The following is a 22,896-nucleotide window of genomic DNA, read 5'->3' on the forward strand; positions in this document are numbered from 1 at the left end:
TTCTTTAGATTTCCAATACTTAGCATACAGCAGTCTTGCTGCTATTATTGCCAAGAATATTATTCTTCCTTCTTTGCTTTCTAAAACTTGATTTTCTATTATGTTCAACAGATACATCTTTAAATATCTTCATTTCCACATGTATGGATCTCCAATACTTTTTGTCCCTTTCACAATTCCACCAACTATGTAAATACATCCCTAATTCTTTTTGGCAATTCCAACACAAATCCTTATTACCTTTGAACCTTTTTGATAATCCGTATAGTGTTAAATACCATCTGTATTGTGATTTATACACATTTTCTCTTAATTCAACATTTATGGTTTCTTTGATTCTTACTTACCAAGTTATTTCCCATTGTTCTAACTTGATAGTTTGATTTAAATCTATTGGCCATTTTATCATAAATTCTTTGATTGTCTCATCCTCCAGTTCAAATTTAAGTATTAAATTATAAAATTATGATATTTGTTTTTCAGCTTCACTTTTTACTATTTTTTCCAAATCCTGATCTACTAGTCCAATTCCATTTAATTTACTATCCATTTTAAATCTCTCCTCTAATTGTCTACAAGCAAACCAATTGCAATTGTATCCTTCCTTTAATAATTCTTCCCGTGTTTTAAGCATGGTATTTTTCGGTGATGTCAGCATACAATATCCATTTGGTTTTACTATGTTCTTATTTCCTGATGCTTCCCCTGGAGAAACCAACAAAGGGAATTTAGGACACCATTGGAATTTATATTTTAACCAGACTTGTAACATTGATTTACAAAGATAATGATTAGTTTTTTGTGGGGTTTTCGGGCTATGTGGCCATGTTCTAGAAGAGTTTCTTCCTGATGTTTCGCCAACATCTGTGGCTGGCATCTTCAGAGAATGCTTGCCTGGAAACACACACACACACACACACACACACACACACACACACACACACATATACTGTGTCACCCAGGGAAAGGAGGAGTGATTTGCATGAATCTTGTTCTGTTGCTAATGGCAGGCCTCAGGGTGGGAGGATATGCAAAGGAGGATTAATGTCTGCTTGATTAGTGCTCATTGTCTGCTGGGAAGCCCCTGACCCATTTCTCATTTGCATTTGTTGAGTCTTCAGCTTGCTGTTTTTCAGGACTTGAAGCCAAATCTTGTTTACTTTCAGGCTTTCCTCTTTCCTGTTGAAATTGTTCAGGTGTTTGTGGATTTCAATGGCTTCCCTGTGCATCCTGACATGGTAGTTCTTGGCGTGGTCCAGAATTTCAGTGTTTTCAAACAACATTTTATGTCCAGGATGGTTTATAACATGTTCTGATACTGCTAATTTCTCCAGCTAACTCAGTCTGCAATGTCTCTCATGTTCCTTGATTCAGTGTGCAAACAATACTTGGCTTCCAGTCCTGAAAAACAGCAAGCTAAAGACTCAACAAATGCATATCCTCCCACCCTGAGGCATGCTATTAGCAACAAAACACTATACATGCAAATCACTCCTCCCTAAAGGCATCTTTTAATTACCTGTAATTAAAAACTAGCCCAAGAATGTTAGTACCACAAGAAAGCTTAGAATGGGAAAAGATAAATTGTCCTAGATAACCAAGGAGAAAGTGGTGACTCATTAAGTTATAAGTAGCACTTCAGTTTAGTTTTTATATTCTGAGGACTCTAATGGATGAGTGTACATGTGTACATCATTCTACATTCAGTCCACATTGATATGGGAAGAGAAAGGACAATTCCTCCACAAGGGATTATATCAGAGCATATTTTTTGGATTATGTAGAAGAACCAGTTTTGCTGTTTAATGACTGCATCATTGGCTTTCGTCAATATAAAGAAGAGAGAGAGATTGTGATAGGAATTCAGTCCTTCCAGCAGAAGTTTCTCTGTTCATAAGGTCAGTGTTTACCTAATAACTGTTTGCTTTGCTTTGATTTTCATTTTCATTTTATACATTCTAGTTTATTGTGTTCTAGGTTCTAGTAATTCAATTTTGCAAATGACAGTTTTTAAATCATTATATTATTAAGATTTCTTTTTTAAAAATCCCTCTTCATTTAAGTATCTTACATCACAATTATTTTCTTTACATTATAATTCCAGATAACGAATTATAGTCAATATATTTCTAATACAATTTTTTTTAATCTCGTATCTTCTCTTCTTTACAGAGTTCATTTTAATTATTCTTATATATACAATGTCTTCTGGTGGGCATGACTTCTTTTCCTTCTTCTTTGTACATCCTGTTTTCTTTCTTTTCATTGTTATTTCCTCATTTTTCTTTTCTTCTTTTATTATATATATATATATATATATATATATATATATATATATATATAAAAACCTTCCTCCTCCGCATATAGAGAAAGGAGTGAAGTAAGGGCCAAGAGAACTTGAAAGAACCCAACAGCCACAGGCAAAGAAAAATTCAAAAGAGAAAAGGACCAGCCAGCTGGCAGCATACATCCTCTTTTTTCTTATGCTATTTTTATCCATATGTCTATAATTACTAGCTGCCAGCTTGTCAGTCTTAATTCAGTTACATTAGTCTTATCCTACTTCATACTCACTTGAGAAAAATAGAAGGAATTCCTGTCTTTCCTTCCATAATTCTTTCTTTCTGACTGTTTACTGCTGTTTTTTTGAACATATTAAACCCTCTTAATCTTTTCCCTTTTCTTCATTCCCTTCCTTTCCTTTCTTATTGGTTTTTCTCCCATTCTTTTACACATCATTCAAGTCCTCTTTCTCTTGCTCATTTCTTTTAGTATCTTTCTTCTGTATCTTTTTCTACCTTCTCGTACCTTCTCACCTTCTCTCTACCTTCACTTATGTTGTCCTTCTCATTGCTTCTTAACAACTCTATTTTCTTCTATTGTTCTATTTGCTTTATCTTACCCTATCTTCCATCTTCTTCCTTGCTTTATTCTTTTTATTCCTTCTATATCCCTACATCCTTACATTTTCTTTATTTTTTTTTCCTGTACCTTCTCTTCTCTTCTCTTTCCTTCTTATTCCTCCTCCTTCACTTTCTTCTCACCCTTCTTTCCTCTCTACTCCTGACTTCCCACCTACAATTCCAGACAATTTGTTGTAAGAGTTTAGCTATTCTTAATCCCCCCTTTAATTAAATACCATGTTGCCTTCTTAGCTTATATTTTCCACCCTATTTGAATCCTTTAAATACAATAAGGTTATCTAGTAATTTGCCTTCTTTTTCCTTCCTTATTCTTTCTAACGTTCCCCTCCCATTTAATTCCTTATATCTTTTAAATTTTTATCAATTCTCTCTTTTTAAATTATTAATTACTATATTTACCTTCTTTCCCCCATCTTCCCTTCCCTCAATATGTTATTTATCTCTGTCTTCCCTAAACCTCTTTCCTACTGCATTATTGTTTCCTCATTCCAGTTTCCTTTCTAAAATCTTAATTACTTCTTTCCATTCATCATTGCAATAATTAATAGGCTTACCATTGGTTAACTGGGTTAGAATATCCATCTCATACATCTCAAATAGCTTGAGCAACCAATCTCTTATTTTTTGCTATTATCAACCTTGCTGCTGTCACCATGTAAAGTATAATTCTCCAATATATCTTCTCTGATTGTTTATCTACCACTTGCACCATATTCAATAGATATAACTCTGGACTCAGACAGAAACTAATGTTTAAAATTTACTCTATATTCTTGTGTATCTCTTTCAAAAAAACATTAATTACCAGGCATTGCCACCATGCGTGGTATAATGTGCCATTTCTTTGGTCACATTTCCAGCAGTGTCTTTGTATTTTCTGATATTTTGGCAATTCTCTCTGGTGTTAAGTACCATCTTTTATTGTAGATCTATTTGTAAATTTTAAATACTTCTGCCATACTCTTTCCCAATCTTCTAATTGGGTGGCATGACCAATATTTTGAGCCCATTTATTCATGTTATCTTTTATCACATCCTGTTCTTGCTCTAATTTTAGTAATATTTTATAAATTTTTGTTATAATTTTCTTACTGCCTGGTTGAATAAGTTCCTCAAATTCAGAATTTCTTTCATCAAAACCTTCCAATTTTTGGTCAGTCTTGAACCTTTCAGTTAATTGTCTATGGGGAAACCAATGGCACACTATTCCATTCTCCACTTTGTCATCTCTAGACTTTATTTCTACTGTTCCTTATTATTTTTTAGCAATTATTTATATGTTATACATCTTCCAGTTCCTAAACTTTCTTTTCTTAGAAATGCCTCATGGCCTGAGACCCACAATTGATATTTTCTTTGTGAATAATTTAGTTTTATACTTTGTCCAAGTCATTAACAATGGTCTTTTTATATAATGGTCCAGGAATTCTTTATGAATCTTATCTTTTTGATACCATAAATAAGCATGGAAAACAAAATGGGAGTCCCATACAGGAGGAAAAGTTGGCCCTAGAGCACATCCATTCCTCCAAGGCGGTTTTTGGACCTCATCCGCTAACAAAGCTTCCTTTCCAGAACGCATCTCCTGGCTGAACTGTGGGTTGGCCAATAGAAGGAAATCTACAGGGAGAGATTTTTGTTTATGATGACAGTTAAAGAGTTTCCAACTGGCAGATCTTTCACTTAGGAGTGTACTTGATAAACTTAGTTAATTGTGTGTTGTCTTTTCTTTTCTTTTTCTAGAGAGAAAAGTGAACAAAATAATTTGTCCTGGAACATAATTTGCTGCAGTTTCTCTTTGACTCCAAAGATGACATCAGAAAGTAGAGACTATAGTTTAGAGCAAGAATCTACAACTTATATTTTTGGTGGATGTCCAGATTTTATAGTGTATCTCTTCATAATATTAGGAATATTATATTATCCTGGTATTATTGTTATTGTTACAATGTACCTGGCCAGCGGATTCTGTGTTTTTTGTAAAAAAATTGGTAACCTTCCAGAAGATAAAGATAGCAAACTATGGGACAAGCCAAAGCAATTTATGGCAATGGTGGCATATATGACTGGAAGATTATTACATGGTAAGCATGGCTCCCCCCCCCCCCCCCCCGCTACCACACTGAAGAATCAAAGCATTTTGAGGCTGCTTTAACTGTAATGGTTCTTAGTATTTCTGCCACGCATACTCTGAAGCTCATTTGGGCTTATCCCACTTCTTAAACTTTCCTGATTAATGACAAAACTGGAGAGATGCCCCCCCACACACACACACACACCTTCAAGGAAGCAGATGTTACATTTTAAATTTAAATCAGGAGTTCTTAATCTGGGGTCCATGAACCACTAGTTGATTCATGGATGGACTTCAGCTGGTCTATGGACCCAGTGTAATTCACTATAGGTTTGTTTGTGGTTCCCCCCCCCCCTTCAATTTGCTCTTTATTACTTTGAAAATATATTTAAGTTCATTTTCTGGGGAGGGGGTCCATAACTGTCTTCGGATTGTCAAGGAACTTTGGCCTGTTACAGACTGCCAAAATAAAGCTGCTTCGGGTCTCTTTGGAGGTATGCTATTTAAATGATGCATGCATGCTAAGAATCCGGAAGCTGCACCAAAAGCTGCACTCCAGTGCTTAGGAATGGAGTGTGGCTTTGGTGCGACCTCCGGACTCTTAGGACCCATGCATCATTTAAATAGCATACCTCCAAAGAGACCCGAAGCAGCTTTATTTTGGCAGTCTGTAACAGGCCTTTGTCAGCCAAAAAACATTAAGAGCCAGTAATTTAGATAGATGCTAGAACTTCATTTTCAAAATTAGTTTTCTTTTTAAAACATAAATGTTAATAGTTTTAAAGGTTTGCCTTAAAGATATGTATATATGTATATAAATACCATTTGGTTTTATTTATATCTTTATATCTTGTTATTTCTATTAAATTAGCATATGGAGAATTATAAGATCTACATGCTCATGAAACAATGCTGAAGCCATTGCATGTTTTTCTTTGATAGGTTATGAAATCTGTGGAATAGAAAATATTCCAGAAGGACCTGCTGTTCTTGTTTATTACCATGGAGCGATGGCATATGATTATTACTTTTTTATATTCACATTCTATAGAATCACCGGTAGATTGTTCTTTTCTGTGGTGCATCATTTCCTTTTTCGTCTACCAGGTAAAAAAATAAAATTGATAATTTTGTTGAGAAATATATTTAATAAAAATGATGCTCTTTCAAATGATTTTGTCTAGCTATTTTGATTTTTTTCTAAATGGACACTTAAAATTTCCTGATTACTATTTGGAATCTTCAGTTTGTTGTCCTTATAGTATGGCTGAAGTTGTGCATTGCACAGCATTCAGTATTTAATAATGATTGCCTCTTCGGTTTTAAAATGCAAAATTAACCTGACCAGACTGCATACAAGCTGAGATGGAGAGAAAATGTGGACAGGAAAAGCTATATAACCTTTTCTCTTTTGGTGATCTTCATGAGCTGTTCTTTTTTCTTCTTCTTCTTCCCCTTATATAGATGGTAATGGGAAGAGATATAAGGACCCTGTGTCTTTCTCTCTCTTCTGCCAATGCCCTTCCTTTTGCCAGTAACTTTGAAACAATAAATATCAGCAATGAGGACTAATCAAGCAGACGCTAATCTCTTTTGCAGACCTTCCCACCCTGAGGCCTGCCATTAGCAACAGAACAATGCACATGCAAATCCCCCCGCCTTCCCAGGTCACACAATATATATACCCAAGTCCTTTCCAGGCAAACATTCTCTGAAGATGCCAGCCACAGATGCTGCCAAAACGTCAGGAAGAAACTCTTCTAGAACATGGCCACATACCCGAAAAACCCACAAAAATCTATGAGCTGAGTTTCTGAGGAAAGTTTCTTTCTTCTGCTCAAATGCTTCTTCCCCCAATTAATTTTCTCTCACATGGATCAAGAAATACACAGAGGGAAAAATCACATCATTACATGAACTCAATTCAACCTATGGCTGTGAAAGTGGCGAATTAGGACATATTACCTGGTTTATTCAGTCTGCTCATGAAAAATATCTGATTGCACTAGGAGATCTTGGAAGAGGCCAAATGTCAAAAGAAAGCATAATGGGAATGGTCTTCAGTCTAACTACATAAGATATTAAATACATTTGGGGGGAAAAGCTGATTTGGCATTGGAGGTGACACAAAATGTTATGGCTATGTCTGCCTTTCATTAGCAGTGAAAAGAGAAAACTCACGGTGTCTCTCAGAGTTCCAGTTTTAATAGGTCCACGATCCTTGTGGTGTAAAAAAAGCTGCTACAAGCTTAAACCTAAATATATGTTGGAAGCAATGTTAAGGTCACTGAGAACTACAAACCTGGGAGTCCTTAACATCAAATCCAATACTACATGTATGAGCTCAGGGGGAAGGATTGAAAAATTGTGTTTATTTGATGCCAAACAAATTTTACTGACAGGAAATGCACATATAACACAGAGTCTGGTTTCTTTGTAAACCAAGAGTGCCTTAGGGTGCACCTACCCAGGCCAAATAAAAATGTCTTAGCTAGTTTGCAAAGCATACTGTCCAAACAATGTACAGGATGGGTGGGACTGAATCTGGGCTTTTTCATCACTTCAGGGCAAAGGGGGGAAATGGGGAATTATCCCTGTTTTGAAAGGAAAATTCAGAAATTTGTGTGTGAGTGTGGACTGTACTTCATAACAACATTGATTTGAATACATGGGGGAGGTGGCCATGCATACTGCGATTTATTAGATCAGGGTGAGTTCTAAGGGGAGAACTGTGTGTGCTGTGTGCTATGCAGACAGTTCTCCTGAAATTTGCTTCACAGTATGAAAACAAGGCCGTGGCTGCTGCAGATAGGGATAACCCAAAGGTAAACTGGGTTTTTCTATCATTGTAGATATGACCTACTTCTCGTTTTTACAGGGCTAAAATTGCTTTTTGAAGTGGTTCGCTGTATTGATCCTACAAAACAAGAATGTGTGGCTCTTCTGAAAAAAGGACATCTATTGGGCATTGCACCTGGTGGACTTCGAGAGCAGAATTATAGTGACAATACTTACAAGCTTGTGTGGGGAAATCGAAAAGGATTTGCTCAAGTGGCCATTGATGCAAAAGTGGTGAGTGGTTTCCCTTCCTTTCCATTCTTTTCCTTCCTTCCTTCCTTCCTTCTTTCTTTCTTCCTCCATTTTCTAGCTCTAATTTCTCCCCAAAAATGAAACTCAAAGTCTGTGATATTCACATTATCTGCCTTCGCTGTATTGTCTAAATGAGATACACTTTCTCAAAGAGCACACCTCAGTTGGGTGTATTATATTCATCCAGGCAACTGTTAAAGCCACTATAACAGCAATAGCAAGTACATTTCTATACCGCTTATCAGTATACTTAAGCACTCCCTGAGTGGTTTACAATGTGTAGGCCAATTGCCCCCAACAGTCTGAGTACTCATTTTAGTGGCCTTGGAAGGATGTCAGTCAGTCCTGAGCCCCTGACTGGTATTGAACTGACAATCTTGTGATTTCTGAGTGAGTGGCTGCAATACAGGCATTTAACCACTGCACCTAAAGCAAGCTGCTAACTTGTAATATTTCATCATAAGAAAAGACCAATTTTGTTCATCCTGATTTTCTTTCCCTTATAAAATTAAATAAATTTTTTCTATTTCCACTTGCTTGGAACACCCTCACAAACATCAAGGCACAGATGGATCCATATGGGTTTTTTTTAATGCCAAACAAATCCATATACGTACACATTATAATAAATATGAAGTGATCCCTGTATTTGTCCAATCAATATTCTCAAATAATTTTATGAACAAGAAAGAGAACTTTTACCATTAAACTCTGCTGAGACACCCACCAAAGTTAAATTATTTTTACATACATATATAAAATGTCTTTGAAAAGAAAATGGGAAAGGTTTTTTTTTTTACACAATCATTGGTTTTTGCAGGGGGGAAAACATTGTACATTGGGCCCTCAGTGCCCAGGAGGGATCTGTTCCAGATCCTCCCACAGATGCCAAAATCCGTGGATGCTCAAGTCCCACTGATCTCAATGGTTGTGCAACAACACAGCCGCGCCACCACTGCGGACAATGGCACTTGGCCACCATGGCTGCCTCTACATCCTCATCCTCATCATCATCATTATCTTCCCCCCCACCCCTTCTTCTTCCTCCTCCTCCCTCTCCTCTTTTTCCCCACTGGTACCTCCTGGTTCCCATCTGGGAAAAGGAGGAGGAGGGAAAGGAGGGGGAAGGGGCAGTGATGGAGGATCAGTAGGCAAGAAGAGGAGGAGGAGGAAGAGGAGGAGAAAGTAAAAAGAGGACGGAGTTGTCGGTGGGGAAAAGAAGGAGGAAGCAGCCTCCTCCCACCCTCCGCAGTGAAGCAGCAAGGTAGGCTTTCAGTGGCCGGGCAGTGAAGTGCCATTATCCGCAACCTCTGCTGCCACCCCTTCCTCCTCTGTACTCTTCTTCCTAGATTCTCCTCCTAGTCCCCATCACCACCTCCACTTCCTTCCTCCTTCTCCTCCTCCTTCTCTGCTGCACCCCCCCCCCGAGGCTGGAATGAGGAAACGGCAAGTCCATGGATACAGAGGGCCCATAGTAATTTGTACCTAAAAGAACTTAGGTGGGTTACACACCACCATTTAGTACGTATTCTATACGTACTAGGGTTAGGAAGAGGCGGTGCTTCCGCACCCCCCTAACCCTAGTACGTATAGAATATGTACAAGATGGCGGCGCCCTGTTCATACGGGCACCGCCATCTTTACGTATCGGACACTGTGCGTCCGGATGTTGCGCGGCGTCTATGACGTTGTGAGTCTGCCCCAGGCACCTCGCGATGTCATAGAGGCGCTGCAAAAAGAAGCTCCAAAATGGAGCTTCTTTTTTGCTCCGCGCGGGAACCGCACGGTGTGGCTGCTGCGGCTCCCTCACGGAGCAAATGGCGCCGGCGGGAGACCGCCGTAAAGCGGCGGTCTATAACCCGCCTTAGTTTGCAAACTATCCCTGTGGCCCCTCCCTGGCCCATAGCTAGGTGGGGTCCCATGCTCCCTTGCTTCTCCATGGGAATATACAATCCAAAGTCATTTGCTTTCAACACAACTTAGAATCATAGAATTGTAGAATCGTAGAGTTGGAAGAGTCCACAAGGGCCATCCAGTCCAACCCCATGTCATGCAGGAAATTACAATCAAAGTAGCCCAGACAGATGGCTATCCAGCCTCTGCTTAAAGGCCTCCAGGGAAGGGGACTCCATTATACTCCGAGGGAGTGTGTTTCACTGTTGAACAGCCCTTACTGTCAGGAAGTTTCTCCTGCTGTTGAGGTGGAATCTCTTTTCCTGTAGCTTGCACCCATTGTTCCAGGTCCTGTTCTCTGGAGCAGCAGAAAACAAGCTTACACCCTCCTCAATATGACATCCCTTCAGATTCTGAAACAGGAATATCATATCACCTCTTAACCTTCTCTTCTCCAGGCTAAACATCACCAGCTCCCTACAATGTTCCTCATAGGGCATGGTTTCCAGACCCTTCACCATTTTAGATGCTCTCCTTTGGACATGCTCCAGTTTCTCAACATCCTTTTTGAATAGTGGTGCCCAGAATTGAACACAGTATTCCAGGTGGGGCCTGACCAAAGCAGAATAGAGTGGCACTATTGCTTCCCTTGATCTAGACCAGGGGTAGGCAACCTGCGGCCCGCGGGCCAGATGCGGCCCGGCGAGGCCTTGGGACCGGCCCCAGCCACCAATTGCCACCGGGGCCTTTGGGGGGCAATTGTCTATAGAAGGCTCATAAACATGCATTTATATTAACATTTTTTAAAAAAATCAGCAAATTTTTTCGCGTGTCCTCCATTTTTTTTGAAAAAGTGTCTTCCATTTGAAAATTTTGTCCTACATTTGTCCTGGTTTATTTATATATTTAATTTTTTTTAAAAAAAATTATTTAATTATTTATTTTTTGGCTTCAGCCCTCCAGTTGTCTGAGGGACAGCAACCCGGCCCCTGGCTCAAAAAGGTTGCCTACCCCTGATCTAGACACTATAGTTCTATTGATGCAGCCTATAATTGAATATTTTAGTTATTTCACTTATTTTTTGCCGCATCTTATTTATTCCAACCAACATAACAGTAACCCAGACTTTTCCCAATGCCTACATAACATAAAGAAAACTGAAACAGGCTTAAACGTACCTGGTTTTCTGCTCTTGGCCCGCAGGAATGGGTCCCTCTTCCCCTTGCTTCTCTTGTCTTTTGTTGCTGCGGCAGCCTTGCTCTATGCTCCACCTTTGGCCTCTGCTGTCCCACCACTCTGGAACACCTGGGGCTTGGTGGATCCTTCCTGGGGTTGGGCTTGTTCAGGTCACTTTCTATGAGTTCTCCTTAAAAAAAAAACTTTCAAATTCTTTGATTCCTTTCTCCTGTTCCATCCCTTCTCCTCACCCTAAAGTCTCTTCCTCTCCTGATGTCAGGTGCAGGGCTTCCAGAGTCTTCCTGAGGCCTGGACTTTGGAGAATTCTCATCTCTCTGATCCTTTGCCCGTCCACCGACACCCACTTCCCTGACTCCATCTTTCCTAGTTGGCTTTCTCAAGTATTTTCTTTGTCTTCTTCTGGGTCACCCTCTCACTCTCTCACCAACCACCATTCTTCCCCCTTCAGTGTGTCCATCCAACTGCGGGTTGGGGATCTCTCTCTCACCTCCCCCTCCATCCAGGAGCACCAATGCAAATAGCAGCTTCAGAGGAATTTCTTCTAGAATAGAAGAGGAAGGAATTGAATTACCCATCCATACCTGTTACATCCTTTATTATTATAAGCCCTACTCTTTTAGCTGACTATACAAATCTAATTAATTTATTTCCATGAGAAACAATTCATGTTTTCACTGACGTACATGGGCTTAAGTTTAAAAAATTGGTTTTAAAAGGTCTATCTTTGGTCTTTCTTAGCCCATCATTCCTATGTTTACTTCAAATGTCCGAGAGGGATATATCACATATGGAAATATACGTAAGTTTATACTTCCTTAGACATGTGTTTTTTATATTGCAGACCTATATGTGCTTTCTTTGAATGAGCCACATTAAATTCTGTGAGACTTATTTTCACATAGAAAGAGCATAACATTAAGCTGTACATAATGTTATACTGTAATTTATGAGCATGAAAATTCTGTATACTTTCTATTCTTGAAGATGATTAAGAGTTATACATATGATGGTTAAGCAATGCTCCATGTGCTTTTGGTGAGATCTAACCTTAGACTTCAGCTGTTGCATTCTGGGAGTCCCTGCTGAGAGAAGTCTGAACCCTAAATTCTACAGAAGGCTGGCAGAGGCACGCGCCATTAATTTTAATTTTTCTATATAGTCAAGGAGGATTTGGAGAATAGAGGAGAAGCTGACCTGAAAACATTTTTGGAGGGGGGGCTCTTTAAATTTTTCACTTTTCTTTTCCCTTTTTTCCTAAAGGGGCTTGTGGGGACTTTTCCTCAGAGGGAGTGAGTCAGAGACTTGCCTCTGGAAGGAGCTAGTAGCCAGGAGCTCTACATAACTATATGCCCAGTGACTTGAACTCAGTGACAGAGCTTGGGGACAAAGGCCAAGTTTAGCAGGGGAAGCCCACAGTCTTGTTTCAGTGTCTCCTTAAGACTTCTCAGTATGAACACTGAAGGCCCTGCTGCAGTCACCTGCAGCACTTGTGGGATGTTTGTCTTCTTGCCTAGGGATATGGGGAACTTCACCTGCACTAAGTGCAAGTTGGTAGCCCTCTTAAAAGAGAAAGTACAGCAGCTGGAGGCCCAGGTCGCTACACTACAGTGTCATAGGGAGCAAGAGGTTTTCCTGACCAGAACGGTCTTGGACGGGAAACACACAGAGGAAATTGCTGGGAAGCAAGAAGTCTCTTCACACACAATAGAAGTAGATAGTTGGAGGAGTGTCACACACAGAAGTAGGGAAACCAAGGAACATTCTGTGAGCTTGTATCTACAGAATCAATTTCATTCTCTCTCTACTATCAAGGATGATGAGGAACAGCAGCAGGGACAGACTTTAGGGACAGAGCAGGGGACCCAGAGAGCTCCACCAAAGGGAACAGCTGCTGCTAAGCCTCAGAGGAGGCATGTGGTGGTCATGGGGGACTCTTTGCTGAGAGGCACTGAACCAGTGGTTTGTGGGCCTGACAAGATGTGCTGTCTCCCTGGGGCAAAGATCCATGATGTGACGGAGAGACTGACAAGACTGGTCAAGCCTACTGACCATTACCCCTTTCTTTTGGTTCATGTGGGAACCAATGATACTGCAAGGCACAGCCTTCAGAATATCATAAGGGATTATGAGGCTTTAGGTAAGAAGTTGAAAGAGATGGATGCACAGGTTGTCATCTCATCTCTTCTCCCAGTTGAAGGACATGGTCCAGGAAGGGAGAAGAAAATAGCTGATGTAAATAACTGGCTCCGTAGATGATGCCGCCAAGAACGGTTTGGATTCTTGGACCATGGGCTGCAGTTCCATGAGGAGGGACTTCTGGCAAGGGATGGGTTGCATCACACGCCAGTTGGCAAAAACGTTTTTGCCAAAAGTCTCAAGAATTTGATCAGGAGGGCTTGAAACTGAGAAGTTTATCGCACCAGGCTTGTGGGCCGTTCTCAGAACGGCCCGGCAGGAAACGGAACAAGTGGGGGACGGATTTTACTGCACACTCCAGTCCCTCACTCATTCCATTCCCCCTCTCTTCTGTTCCCATTCCGTTTCAGAGGGAATGCTTTTTGAGAACTGTTCTGAACAGTTCTCAAAAATTGCCCCCTCTGGAATGGATTGAGAACGGAAGAGACTGGGAATGGAATGAATGAGGGACTGGTGTGTGCGGTAAAATCCATCCCCCACTCGTTCCGCACTCATTCCTGCTCCTTCTGTTCCATTCTCAGAACAGACCCCGGAGGACCTGTGCGATAAACTCCTGAGTTATGTGGGGGAGGGAGACAAAAGGGATGGAGAAAATAGCCAAACTGTCATAGAGGGAACAAGACAAACAGTGCAAGGACCCAAAAGTGGGAGGCAAAAGAACTTCCACAGGCAGCAAGTAAAGAGGACCCATGGTCTGTGATGTCTCTACACTAATGCACAGGGCATGGGGAATAAGCAAGATGAACTTCAACTCCTAGCACAACAAAGCAAATATGATATAATAGGCCTCACTGAAACCTGATGGGATGAGTCTCACGATTGAAATGTAGAAATAGAGGGGTATAACCTTTTCAAGAGAAATAGGCCAAACAGGAAAGGAGGAGGAATAGCCTTATATGTCAGGGACATTTACACCAGTGAAGAGATCCAGGACATCAATCCTGGAAGCCAGGTGGAGAGCATCTGGATAAAAATTAAAGGGGATGGAAACAACAAGTATGTTATTGTGGGAGTCTACTTCAGACCCCCAGGTCAGACTGAGGAACTGGATGATGTCTTTCTAGAACAGGTGAACACACATTCAGAAAATAGAGATGTAGTAGTGATGGGTGACTTCAACTTTCCTGATATTTGCTGGAAGTCAAACTCAGCCAAATCCTCAAGGTCTAGCAAATTCCTCACTTGCCTTGGAGACAATTTCATTGTCCAAAAGGTGGAAGAGGCAACAAGGGAATCAGCTATTTTGTATCTGATCCTAACCAACAGGGATGACCTAGTTAATGGAGTGCAAGTGGTGGGATCCTTAGGTGGGAGTGATCATGCACTCCTGGAGTTTGTTATACAATGGAAAGGAAAAGCCAGGCATAGTCAGGCACGCATTCTAGACTTTTAGTAAACTTAAAGAAATACTGGGGGTGATCCCATGGTCAGCAATACTAAAAGAGAAGGGAGTTCAAGATGGATTGGAGTTTCTTAAAAGGGAGATACTGAAGGCACAATTTCAAACAGTTCCAATGAGGAAGAAAAATGGGAGATGTCTCAAGAAGCCAGGATGGCTGACTAAAGGACTTTCAACTGAGCTAAGTTTTAAACGGGACATGTATAAGGAATGGAAAATGGGGAAATCACCAAAGAGGAATTCAAACAAATAGCGAGCCCGTGTTGGAGTAAAGTCAGAAAAGCTAAAGCACAGAATGAACTCAGGCTTGCTAGAGAGGCTTTTTTGAATATGTCCACAGCAAAAGGAAGAAGAAGGAAACGGTAGGGCCACTGCGTGCAGAAGATGGCAAAATGCTAACATGGGACAGAGAAAAGGCAGAATTACTCAACACCTTTTTTGCTTCAGTCTTCTCAGAAAAGGTAAAGGGTGCTCAACCTGAGGAAAATGGAGCAAAGGACAGAAAAGGGGAATTTCAGCACAGAATAAGTAAAGAGATAGTACAGGAATACCTGTTTAATCTAAACAAATGTAAGTCTCCAGGGCCAGATGAACTACATCCAAGGGTATTAAAAGAACTGGCATATATAATATCGGAACCATTGGGAATAATCTTTGAGAACTCCTGGAGAACAGGAGAAGTCCCAGCAGACTGGAGGAAGGCAAACGTTGTCCCCATCTTCAAAAAGGGGGAAAAAAGAGGATCCAAACAATTATCGTCCAGTTAGTCTGACATCAATACCAGGAAAGATTCTAGAGCAGATCATTAAACAGAGAGTCTGTGAACATCTAGAAAGCAATGCCATAATCACAAAAAGTCAACACGGGTTTCAGAAAAAGAAGTCATGCCAGACAAACCTGAACTCTTTTTTTTATAAAATTACCAACTTGTTAGATGAAGGGAATGCTGTGGATATAGTACCGTATATACTCAACTATAAGTCGAAAAATTTATGCCCCAAAATGAACTCCAAAATCTTGGGTAGTCTTATGGAAGGGTCAATGAGTTAATGCTAATAAATTTTGTGAAAGAAGATGTGCCCACATTTCTCTGTAGCCTTGTAACGGCTCCCTGTTTGAAGCCCCGGCGCCAGCTCTCCTCTCCTCCTCTTTCCCTCTGTGTGTGTGTGTGTGGGTGTATGTGTGCCTGTTTCCCAGGCTCTCAGCTTTCCTGCCAAGCCAGACCTAACTAGCTGCTGCTTGAGAGAAGGAACACAAAGAAAGTATGCCCAGGCTTGTACCCCATTTTGCCTGGAAGCCCTGGAGGTGAAAGGTACAGAGAGAGAAAGGTTTGTCCTCCATTTCTGCTAGCTATGAGCTTAGGAGTCCTAGGAGTGAATAGCAGAGAGAGAGAAAAGCCTGTCCTCCATTTCTGCTAGCTATGAGCTTAGGAGTCCTAGGGGTGAATAGCAGTGAGAGAGAAAGGCCTGTCCTCTATTTCTGCAAGCTATGAGCCTTGGGAGTCTTGGGGGTGAAAAGCAGAGAGACAGTGGGGTCTGTCCTCCTTTTCACAAGCCATGTGCCTTGAAGATACTTTTGGTAAGGGGAAGAGTGTGTGTGTGTGCGCGTGCACACATGCACGCTGAGGTTTGTTTCCCCTTTTCCATGCTGAGACTGATACTTGGGAGAGGTCCAGAGAGTGAGATATAGGGAGGGAAGTGGTGCTTTGTTTTCCCTACCCCCTTTAGATCTTTTGTAACATCCTCCAGTGTTTGCCCCTTGACTTATACACGGGTCATATCAAAATCCATGATTTTGGATCCAAAAACTGCCCTCGACTTATACATGAGGTTGACTTATACATGAGTATATACGGTATATCTTGATTTCAGTAAGGCCTTTGACAGGGTTTCCCATTATATTCTTGCAAACAAGCTTGTAGAATGTGGGCTAGACAAGGCAACTGTTACATGGATTTGTAATTGGTTATCCAGCTGAACCCAAAGGGTGCTCAACAATGGCTCCTTTTCATCCTGGAGAGAAGTGACCAGTGGGGTCCCACAGGGCTCTGTCCTGGGCCCAGTGCTATTCAACATCTTTATCAATGAATTGGAGGACAGAATTGGGGGCATACTTATCAAATTTGCAGATGACACCTAATTAAGAGGAGTAGCTAATACTCCAGAGGACAGGATCAAGATTCAAAATGACCTGAACAGACTAGAAAACTGGGCCAAGGCTAACAAAATGAAATTCAACACAGAGAAACTGCACTTAGGGTGGAAAAATGAAATGCACAGATATAGGATGGGCGACACCTGGCTGAATGAAACTACGTGTGAAAGGGATCTAGGAGTCCAAGTAGACCACAAGTTGAACATGAGTCAGCAGTGCGATGCGGCAGCTAACAAGGCCAATGCAATTTTAGGTTGCATCAATAGATGTATAGTGTCTAGATCAAGAGAAGTAATAGTGCCACTCTATTCTGCTCTGGTCAGGCCCCACCTGGAATACTGTGTCCAGTTCTGGGCACCACAATTCAAAAAGGAAATTGAGAAACTGGAGCATGTCCAAAGGAGGGCGACTAAAATGGTGAACGGTCTGGAAACCATGCCCTATGAGGAACGACATAGGGAGCTGGGGATGTTTAGCCAGGAGAAGAGAAGGTTAAGAGGTGATATGATAGCATTATTTCAATATTTGAAGGGATGTCATGTTGAGGAGGGAGCAAGCTTGTTTTCTGCTGCTCCAGAGACTAGGACCCGGAGCAATGGATGCAAGCTCCAGGAAAAGAGATTTCACCTCAACATTAGGAGGAACTTCCTGACAGTAAGGGCTGTTTGACAGTAAAACAAACTCCCCCAGAGTGTAGTGGAGTCTCCTTCCTTAGAGGTCTTCAAACAGAGGCTGGATGGCCATCTGTCGGGGATGCTTTGATTTGGATTTCCTGCATGGCAGGGGTTGGACTGGATGGCCCTTGAGGTCTCTTCCAACTCGACGATTCTATGATTCTAACACAGGTTTTAGAGTATTTTAATTGGTATCAGTTTTAGTATTGTTAATTTCAATGTGTTACAATTTCAAACACATAATTTCTCTGCAGTCTCTCAGTATGCAATTCCTAGCCAATTTTAATTTTCTTTATAGGAACAATGAGATGGCTTTATGAAAAGACAGGAATTTTACTATTTCCTGTGTATGGACTATTTCCAGTCAAATATCGAACATATATTGGGCAACCCATTCCATATGATCCAAATATAACTGCAGAAGAATTAGCTGAAAAAGTAAGTATTATATTGTTAAGGAATAAAACTTATATTCATTCTCAGTACAAAGTACACAAAGACTTATACAAATCCTATGAAGGTTTATAAAAATGTAAAGAAGTAGGATTTTTTTTTGTTTGTTTACTGTGGTCAGTTTGCCAGTACTTTAGCCAAACAGTGAACTCAAGTAGTTTAAGGTTTGTCATACTACCAATGATAAGAAAGTCGCAGGTGAAGCAGCGCCTATTAACACAAACCAGAGAAAATGCTGGCGTTGAAATTGCCTTGAAGTTAATGTATACAGTACATATGGAGTTAATGTCCTAATCAGAGTAGGCAGGATATAAATAAATGATTATACAGTCGGTCCTTGGTATACGCGGGGGATCCATTCCGGACCCCCCCCCCCCCGTGTATACCAAAATCCGCGTATGCTCAAGTCCCATTGTCCCCAATGGCGGCGCGCATGCACACGTGCCGCCATTGAGGACAATTTCCCTCCCTCCCCTCTCCTCCCCCCAACTCTTTCCTTCCCTGCTTCCCTCTCTCCCTACTTACCTTTTCTCACCGGTGCCGCATCGCTGCTGCCGCCGCCTCAGCCATAGCAGGAGCAAGGCCGGGTGGCGGTTTTGGAGGCAAAGAAGCCTCCAGCCTGCAACCTGGCCCTTCTGCGGTGGCGGCGGCGGCGGCGGCAGTGGAGAACCAGCGGCAGAGGCCTCTTCGGCCATTGGGGACAACTTCCGGATTTGCCATGCGCATATGCTCAAATCCGCGCATGGCAAATCCGTATATAAGGAGGGCCGACTGTATTATTATTATTATTATTATTATTATTATTATTATTATTATTAGTCTTCAATAATGTTTTTCTCAAAAACGCAATTTTAGCCATTTTCCTTCTACTGCAAGAAAGACTTTTAAAACCACACAGTTTTAGAAGCCCTATTTGCAATTTGGGATTTAACCAGTGCAAAATTTACACATAGCTCTTTGGCACAGAAAATGGCACTTTCTGCTCAGAAAATAATATTTCTACTTGTCAAATCATGCCATTCCACTTTTCTGTCTGGTGTTTTTTGTCAAATCTATTTCATGGTGATTTTCTGGGTTACAGTAACAATTTTTCAGAGTAAACATGAAAAATGGTGCTAGGACATTCTCTGCAATTTTTAGATGTTTCCTCTGCATCTAAGCAAAAGTTTCCTCCTATGCAAAATCAGCCCATTTCATTGGGTTTTTTGGTAGAACATGACCCATATTGGAACCCCCTCACACAGCTCCCCATTCAGGTGCTATTACCACCCTTGCATTAAAAACAAATAGACTACACACACACACGATCTCCATGTAGGGCTGTCTTACACCCATGAGGGGGGCTTTAGTCAATAAGTGAAACCAAAACTCAGCATCTGATAAAGGCTTGTCCTGCCTCAAACTGCCTGGGACATCCAAACCATACTGAAATTGCCTTACATATTCCTAGAGAGTGGTCGGTCGGTCGGTCGGTCGGTCGGTCTAGCTATCTAGCTATCTATCTATTTTTAGAGAAAAGGACAATTGGGCAGTAGAGGACCCAGGGGCACAAAATAGTCTTACGAACTGCATGTGCAGTGTGGACCAGTTTCCTTAACCTCCTTCCATATAACAGGGTGAGGGGGATTAGTTATCAATTACCTTTTATTTAGTCAGTGGTTCTGTTAATATTTTAAAAGATTGTGTTGGCAGTGTTACTCTAAAAGGTAGGTGATGTTGAGGGTGCCCACCAGCAATGCCAACAGCTCCTTAAAATTTGGGGAATTTATTGTTCAAAAGGAAGGCTGCAAGAGGAGGGTAACTGTGGGAATCTTTTCACCTATGTATATCAGAAATAACTGCAGAGAATACTCCAGTTCCAGTAAAATAAATATTTTATTTAAAAACGTGCAAGGGCAGATGCAGACGTACAAGAATGGATACAAAGGATACTTTGCTGAAGAAAACCCTATGAAATTAATGAGTTTGCCATGACAGGCAATTGAAGGCACTTACAGATACGCACAAACTCATAATCTTTCTCCCTAATTCAATACATTTTTAAGTTGAGAAGTCTCAAACACTCTTTGAAGAGTAGGTACTTCAACAGATGAAGTTACCTCTAGTTGTGTTCACACTTTCCATCTCTATCATATTCTTTTGAATGGGGGTGAGCAAAACTGCACACATAAGGCAAGTGCCTAATTGCCAGTGCAATATATCATCTACCAACATGATATCTACCCTAGCATTACCATTTCCTGCACATAAAATGCTATTTTCTGCACAGAATATCCATGTGAATGTTTTGTGCAGAATAACTGTCAAAACGCAAATAATCTTCAAAGATGGCAGTTTTCAAAGATCTTTTCACAGCAGGATGAAAACTGCTGAAATTATTTGTTGCTTCCTTTAAGAAGAAAATTAGTAAATAATTACATTCCTAAATCCAATATCGTTTATGTCTATCTCCATATTCAGAACCTGATTCTAATTTCCCTGATTCTAAATCTATATGGCTGTTTTTGTTTTTCTTCTTTTCTCTTTGTAATAGACAAATATTGCTATGGAAGCTTTACGAGACAAACACCAGAAAATACCAGGAAACATACTAAGAGCTTTCAGAGAACGCTTTGAGATGCATCACAGAAATGAATAATGTGAATAAAGGACTGTAGTGATATGCACCAATATTTTCAGTCTTGTTAATTGCACTGAACTTTTACATAAATACACAGTTGTTGTCCCACAAATCCTTAAGATAAAAACTTAACAGTTATAATGTATTGCCGCTCCACCCTTTACTGCATGTTTTTATTAAGAGGATCCCCCCCCCAAAAAAAAAATCCTAATTTTTCTTCAGGGTAGTTTTTGAAGGAGTAAAAGCTGACCTCAGCTTCCATGTGTGCTAGAATCCTAGAATCCAAATTAGAATGCTATTAGTGGCAAACCAGGTGTAAATCTATAAACAGAATATAACTCATTTGATGTCTGCCCAGCTGTGTGACAGTGACTGCTTGGGTTGCCTTAATGGACAACCTACACACAGAACTGGACATAGGAATGTATCCCTGTTGCTTTTGCTGAACTTGTAGTAGAATTTAATTCCATTAAGTATGAGGTCATTCACACTAGCAAAAAAAGGCTTTTGAGACAAATAGGTGCAGGATCGTAAAATTGATTGGAACCAAAACCAAGTTTACACACCATTTTCCATTACCGAATGCCTCCATGTCTATTTAACACAGTTCATGTTCACACTTACTTTTGTACCACAACAAAATGGATTCTCAATCTCGAACATGTTCAATCCATCCCGGGTCGTCGTCATCTTCTTCTTCTTCTTCTTGGTTTTTTTTTTTTTTTTTTTTTTTTTTTTTTTTGGTTAAATGTCAATCATGTGATGTACATGTGCATGTTTCCAGTTATGCAAGCACTTGTAGATATGGCTGTATGCATCAGCTGTCCCTATGTACATGGCCCTCTCTGTGTATATATGTGTTTATGTATGTGTGTGCATGTGTAAAATGCACACACTCCTTCTCCTCTTCCACTTTTCCTTCATGCCTGGGAATGGGTTGCTAGAAGTTGAGAGAGTGCAGGGCGAGTTTTATTTCTATGGGAGCAACAGCTAATCCATGGCACACACAGATGCACCCATCCCTGGGCTGAATCCCCCATGGGGCTCACGGATGCACCCATCCCTGGGCTTATTACCCCATAGCACCCATGGGTGCACCCATGCCAGGGGAGAATTCCCACCACAGGATGGGAATCTCTCATGAACCCACACAAATACAACAGTGTCAAATACTGTCAAATTATTTTTAAAAACATGCCTCATCATTGTCCCATAGGGACCCTCTCCCCCCCAATTACCCACCCTCTGGGCCAGGAACCCACAGATCAATGCATGACAGGCCCATGACTCACTCTCATGAACCCATTAAAAAGCAACAGTTTGCAGATACTGTCATTAAAAAAAAACACTGCACCATGCCCCCCCTCAAGGAACACCCCCATACTTGCCCAACCTCTTGAAAAATTTCCAGCAGAACTGTGAAACAGCTCAACAGTTTGATCAGGACCACAGTGTGATTCAAGGGGATCACTTGGCTGCATTGGAAATTGAAATCTACAGCCCCATGGCAGCCCCACGGCAGCACTAACAGGGAAAAAATGGCAGATTGCCAAGACTTGTGGTGAAATGGTTACCACCCCTCTGCCCATTGTCCCTCCATCCTGAATAAGATCGAAAACGGATTCACATTTGTTCACTGGTTCTTTTCAAATGCTAAAATTTCCCTTTTCAAAAGAACCAGTCCAGAAGGACTTATGCCAATTCACCCCGATTCTGCCCAAACACAAATGGGGCACAAATCAGTTTGAGTGTGAACATGGCACATATAATCCAGTCTGATCTGCTTCTGAGTAACCTATTTGGGCAGAACTTGGGGGTACTGTTTTGTAATGGTACCAGTTTTTCATAGAATGGGAAGTCCAAAAGATGGTGCTGGAGGACTTCTGCTTGATGTCCCTCAAGGTTCCATCTTCCCCCATCCCTATGCTATTTAACTTAGACACATGCATGCTGCAGGAAGACATTTTCAGGTTCGTTGCCAACTGTGAGATGATGGCAGTCAGCTCTCTCTGTAGCCTTTCCATAACACAGCCAAGAAAGTTGTTCCTCTTAGAAGCATAAAATGAGCATATTCTCATAAAATGTGGGAATAAAAAAAAAATCAAGCATCACCTTTGAGGATACATTTTTCACTCTCACTCTCATTTTATGCTGAAACAGTTTTTAAAAAGACTTTTAGAAGACAGTATAAGTAATGGACTGGATGAGAGACAACTGAAAGC

At 40.9% G+C, this 22,896-nt stretch overlaps 1 protein-coding gene across 1 annotated transcript; it reads left to right on the top strand.

The window, feature by feature from the left end:
* Positions 1–4,734: 4,734 nt before the first annotated feature.
* Positions 4,735–20,692, top strand: LOC149317334 (DGAT1/2-independent enzyme synthesizing storage lipids-like). Its single transcript, XM_089518877.1, has 6 exons — positions 4,735–5,008; positions 5,941–6,105; positions 7,877–8,070; positions 11,917–11,977; positions 17,900–18,039; positions 20,588–20,692. Exons 1-6 carry the CDS (start codon positions 4,735–4,737, stop codon positions 20,690–20,692), a joined length of 939 nt encoding a protein of 312 aa, XP_089375003.1.
* The last annotated feature ends 2,204 nt before the right edge of the window (positions 20,693–22,896 follow it).

Source organism: Sceloporus occidentalis, unplaced genomic scaffold (assembly GCF_023333645.1).
Source record: "Sceloporus occidentalis isolate IW3139 unplaced genomic scaffold, rSceOcc1.0.p SCAF_3, whole genome shotgun sequence".
Taxonomy (NCBI): Eukaryota; Metazoa; Chordata; class Lepidosauria; order Squamata; family Phrynosomatidae; genus Sceloporus; species Sceloporus occidentalis.

Coding starts and splice junctions, on each gene's coding strand:
- LOC149317334 (XM_089518877.1), top strand. CDS start 4,735: ATGACATCAGAAAGTAGAGACTATAGTTTAGAGCAAGAATCTACAACT. Junction 6,106..7,876: donor TTTCCTTTTTCGTCTACCAG/GTAAAAAAATAA, acceptor TCGTTTTTACAG/GGCTAAAATTGCTTTTTGAA. Junction 18,040..20,587: donor CAGAAGAATTAGCTGAAAAA/GTAAGTATTATA, acceptor TCTTTGTAATAG/ACAAATATTGCTATGGAAGC.